The sequence below is a fragment of the Limulus polyphemus genome, unplaced genomic scaffold (assembly GCF_000517525.1).
Source record: "Limulus polyphemus unplaced genomic scaffold, Limulus_polyphemus-2.1.2 Scaffold2199, whole genome shotgun sequence".
In the NCBI taxonomy this organism is placed as follows: Eukaryota; Metazoa; Arthropoda; class Merostomata; order Xiphosura; family Limulidae; genus Limulus; species Limulus polyphemus.
Window position 1 is genome coordinate 108259 of NW_013667809.1, and position 5908 is coordinate 114166.

General features: G+C 36.0%; 1 protein-coding gene across 1 annotated transcript in view; it reads left to right on the top strand.

The window, feature by feature from the left end:
- The window catches only part of LOC106466232 (inactive phospholipase C-like protein 2), a 203160-nt gene that overhangs the window by 105135 nt on the left and 92117 nt on the right, over positions 1-5908 (top strand). The window contains exon 5 of the mRNA XM_022394212.1: positions 3641-3770. Within this exon, the coding sequence (XP_022249920.1) occupies positions 3641-3770 (130 nt within the window). The remainder of the gene's footprint in view (positions 1-3640; positions 3771-5908) is intronic.

A 5908-nucleotide genomic window follows, 5' to 3' on the forward strand; every position in this document is an offset into this window, starting at 1 on the left:
TACGTTGTTTCACCTGTTTACCAATATAGTGGAGGGTCACCACGTTGTTTCACCTGTTTACCAATATGTGGAGGGTCACCACGTTGTTTCACCTGTTTACCAATATGTGGAGGGTCACCACGTTGCGTGTCTGTTACATTTTGTTGTTGCAGCATGGAAATTACATTGGTTGTAAGAACTGGATGGTGTCATGCAGGACTGACTGTGCAGGACTGCAGTCACAGGTACTAATGATCCTTCAGATAGTACGGTCTAATATCAAAGCTGTCTGTGAAATCACACCACACTTTCACCTCAGCATCATTGAGGTGTATAGGAAATGTTACATGCAGTTTAGTTTTCGACCAGATAATTCAGTTGGGCGTGTCGGTTCTTCCACAAAGAACGCAGTGTGTTTCATCAGTCCATAAGATATTGGCAGGCCATTGGTCATCGACTTTCAATCTTGCCAAGAACTGCAATGCAAAAGACAACACGTTGGATTAACTCCGCCGCTTTCAGTGCTTGACCACTAACCCCGTTTTCTCCTGTGCTTGAACATAATGTAGCTTTTAAATAGACATTCACAAAGTTGACCGAAAAGCCTTACAAACAGTTAAAATTGGCAAATCCAGACACCGGCAGGTGACATGACATGCAACAATGTGCATTTATACCGACTTGTTCAGCTACGACATGACTGACCTCAGCTATAGTTGCAATAGGTGTCGGTGGTCGGACTGGCTTTTCAAAAGTGCAACTTGTCACTTCAATTTGTGTGTGTGTGTGTTTGAACTTGTATACAGCAACAATGGAACAAAGTCTTCAGCTGATGTTATGCTCTTCACGATATTCCAGAGAGCTGGTTTTCCATTGCATCCTTTAGTGTAATAACGTTCCACTAGTTCACCTGTCTGTACACTTTTTTAACCTGATATTGGTTGAATGAGCTGCACTGCGATCGACAGATCTACTTATACCCGTGAGAAATATGCGAAGTCTCAGTGGCGTCCCTGGCGGCAACACGTGACAATTGTGGCCTTTGCATTCGTATGATACCCTTAACACCATTCTGTAATTTCACCTACCTATGCTGCAAGTTTTGTGAGATATGACGCACTAAACTGCGAAATTGTCTTTATAATCACCTTATAGTTTCGTGACGTGGCCAATATATATATATGTATATCTGTGTGTGTGTGTTAAGACACATTAGCAGGCTTTCTGTAGCAAGTTGATGAATTAGACTGAGAAAAACAATGGGGAAGAAAACCTTGTTCCTATGTCTTAATATACAATACCTAATAATTAATTATATTTGTCATAAGACAATAGGCCTTTAACACCACAATATTTATTTCACCCCATACGGTTTTTTTGCTAGAAGAGAGTTTAATAGTAAAGGTGTTCACACTATAACGAAAATTAATGTTCATAATTGTTTTATAGACAGTTCAGAAGTAGAATTGAGATAAAAACTAAAATAACAGAAAAAAAGTGGTGCAAAAGATCTTCTAAATAAATCTCCAAGTTCAAAAATTTATTGCCTCCTCAAAAAATATATGAATATATTTATCACAAGACCATTAGATGTTTAATTATTAATTGTCCTATTTGTACGATTTTCTCGTGATGACCATATAGGTAATTTTGACACGTTATTCATCCCTGTTTAAGCCCCCAACAGAACTGGTGCCCAAATATTGGAGTAAAAATGGACTCTTTAATGACAGTTTATGGAAATCGCCCTTACTGACCAACCCCCCTAGGTTTTCCCATATCATTTTACTATCATTATTGCGACTATGGGTTTTAATCACAATCTACCGTTCACGGGCTCGAATCCTTTACATGCTCGCCCTTTCAACTAAAGGGGTGTTGTAATGTGGCAGTCATTCCCACTACTTGATTAGAGTGGTTCAAGAGTTGACGGTGGGCGATGTTAACTAGCTGCTTAGCCTCTAGTGTATACTTCTAAATTAAAGACAGATAGCGCAGGTAGCCTTCGAATTCAAGAACAACAACAAAAAACTGTTTGATCATGCTTATTAAATAGATTCTTCCATATGTAAAGTCCTTTGTTTCTGGCAGTAAGTAGTCTTTTGGTTTGTTGTAAGTCACAGCAACGGGCTACAGCATGAATAACATCACTAAGTTCAAAGATTTTGATGGATTTTACATGTGATACAAGTTTCCTAAAGGTTTTAGAAGTTTTAAGTTCTGTTTTGATGTTGTATTTTCCTAACATTCTATGCAAATTTTTTACCCTATTTCAGAATCGTAAAATATCGACGAGAAAACGTGGTCAGGCTGATTATTTTTAGTGGGACATCTAGCATTTAATGAGTCTTCTATGCCAGTTGTTAATTCGATCGCATTTTTTTAAATCTTAAACCACGCCTGCTATAATAGTCTTTTTAAGTATTTTGAAAACAAAAAACGTTTACACTTCGCTCTTTACACTTTTTAAGATTTTGTTTCGGATCCTTTCTGCATTGTGATGTTGCTCAACTATATAATTGAAACAAATGTAATCAACATTTGTAGCTATCTTGGTACTAGCAACAGCTCTTAGAGATCAATATTATTATATTACGTTAATGTATTCTTTTCATTTCTTCTACGTCTGCGTAGTTCAAATAATGAAAATTACTCAGTTAAGCCTGAAGATGACTAGCCCTAAGACAGTCGAAAACTTGTTACGAAATAAAAAATACGTGTATTTTATTTTACTCACCATCATGCCCAAAGTTGAACAAAAAATGCGTCCAGGTTAACTAATGAATGAATATTTGCTGTAAAATTCTTATCAATGCTATAAGTGTAGCTACCGGTTTGATATCCAATTTTGATTTCATTCCTTTGAGTCGCACACTGAATCCTTTTGTGGCCGCACCTTTTTTTCACACCTAAGGTGTTTTTGATTATATAAGTGTTTACAAAATAGAAATAATAATAATAATTACTTGTTTCGTGTGTCAAATGGTAACGGAACCACATGTTTCCTGGACCGCAAACGCTAAACTCTTTATTCTTAAGTCACTTGTATGAACAAGTTGATTCTGTGACCTTCGAGTGACTCGGCAAAAATCTTCAACTATCGATTAGGTTAGCGTATCATCGCCTGTCGAGGACACTTAAAGATCTTTCTTTTGGAATGTAGAAACAGTAAAATGTAACGAACATTCCTATAAATATAGCAGAAAAATAAGATAACTTCAATATAATGGTTGCTACTATATATCATGGTTACAGATATAAGATAACTTCAATATAATGGTTGCTACTATATATCATGGTTACAGATATAAGATAACTTCAATATAATGGTTGCTACTATTTATCTTATATCTGTAACCATGATATCTTCAATATAATGGTTGCTACTATATATCATGGTTACAGATATAAGATAACTTCAATCAATATAATGGTTGCTACTATATATCATGGTTACAGATATAAGATAACCTCAATCAATATAATGGTTGCTACTATATATCATGGTTACAGATATTCCGATTTTATAATCATGTCCTCGCCATTATTTTGCTTTCATAAGAAGATTATGGGTTGTTTTAAATCTAGTACTATCACAATTCCGATTATGTGACAAGTACCTGTTAAGTCTGTGAAATTATTTATATTTTATACAAACCAGATGGCTCCATTCAGCTTTTCACCAGTCAAACAGAGATGGAAAAGGAACGCTTGATGATAAAGAAACCATCGCTTTGGTAAAAAAACTAAACAACCACATGAGCTCAGTGTCTGTGAAGCAAAAAATAATGGTAAGTGCTCAGTTCTGTTCTGTTTCTTGTTATAAAAAAGGCTAAATATTTTCAAAGTCCCACTTAATGGAAGATCTTGATATTTGTATCTTATTTATATTGTTTCGCTGTACCCCATGTTGCTAATAGCTCCAAACTTATGAAAGCATGAGGCAACGTGTAATAAATAGGAAGCTGAATAGGCACGATCTGTTTTTTTTTATGAAGACAATTTTTTACGCTAACAAACTGTTCTCAAATGACCGACATATTGACACACTGTTCACTACCGGTAGGATACACATATTAAAGTAATTTGTTGTTTCGCCAGTCCTGACAAAAATAAATTGGACGAAATCACTCATCTTCCAGCAGTGGAGTGAATTACAATCTGGACAAAAAATTTCTGTAAATTGTTTGTGACTTTTGGTGTTGTTAGAGATCCTAAAACTAACGAAGTCATTGATCCACAGACAATTTGCCGCATAAATAGTTTACAAATACTTATCTAAAATGTCAATGGTGTACATCACCGTCGTTAGTTCTAGGGGTAAATTATTTTTTGGCCTAACCTGTCAAAGAAGGCCATGTTTTCACTGCTTTAGTTTATGTACGTGTATGACTGGGTGCAACAAAAAATGTGATGTATTGAACTACCATTCATGTTAGTGTAATGTTATTGATTAATTAAATCACTGACCTTAATTTGTAAGATATGAATGTTAAACTCACATAGTCACAAGTGTATTCACAGGTCCATCCTCATCTAGTCTGCGTTCTTCTGTTGTAGTTCAACATTACTAAATCACATGCCCCTGATTTCATTGTTAACTAGCACTATGTCCAGATATATCTAAACAACTAAACAAACATTTTTTTATTTGTTTGTCTCATCGGATGGTAGTTAGGTCGCGGCGTAGCCAAACATCCAATGTGTCGGGCTTCTTATGAAAGGCCCCGAGGCTGGTGTCGTGACATATTCCGCACTTTCAACTGTTGGCATGTTATAAAAGTGACAGCCAAACCCGCTATACCGTTCAAACAGCCAGTGGCATTACAACACTAGAAACCGGGTTTCGATACCTGTGGTGGCAGACCACAGATATTCCATTGTGTAGCTTTGTGCTTAATTCCAAATAAACTAACAAAACAAATCATTTGCTTCTGACTTGTTGCCTACTTGTTCATTTAGACCACGTGAGCGTAAGGTGCCTTTTCAGGTTGTTAATTCTATTTCCGATTGTAGCATTCACCTGTAGAAACTCTTTAAATAAAGAAAAGATAGCGCTATTTCAATAAATTGAATATATGTAATTTACATGTTCGTTATTGTTGACGTCATTACGTTACAACAAAGATATCAATGACACATAAAGTCAGATGGAAATGCGAAACTCTATTGAATTACATCGATACAGAACTTACAAAGAAACCTGAAAAGTGGCTAAGTTCTAGCTTTACTGTAGTTAACTTATAAGGAAGAGGACAATATTCAAATGATATTAATAACAACCTGATGTAGAACGAGGAAATGACTACCCTGATAAATTCACGATGCCAGTCAATTCATTTTACGGCAGAATGACTCTATTCATAACATGCTACGATCATCTGATTATCGTTACAATGGAATAATTGCCCTCGGTCGCTGGAAGATAACGTTTCATAATAGCATGAAGTGCTTTTCATATGTTATGCCCATTAACATTGCAGACAAATTTATACAGTATTAGCACTCAATGACACATTTCTGCATGAATATTCTTATATATATTATATTTATTTGTCTACATATATATATATGTATGTATGTATGTATATATACATATATATATGTGTGTGTGTGTGTGTGTATGTAGGCTTGTTTGTTTTGAATTTCGCGCAAAGCTACACGAAGACTATCTGCGCTAGCCGTCCCTAATTTAGCAGTGTAAGACTAGAGGGAAGGCAGCTAGTCATCACACCCGCCGCCAACTCTTGGGCTACTCTTTTACTAACGAATAGTGGGATTGACCGTCACATTAAAACGCCCCCACGGCTGAAAGGGCGAGAATGTTTGGTGGGACGGGGATGTGTGTAGGCTTTAATTTGATTTATTTGTAGCTTTACTTGGATGTCCCTAATAGTTATTTTGTTTGTTTGTAATTAAGCTCAAAGCT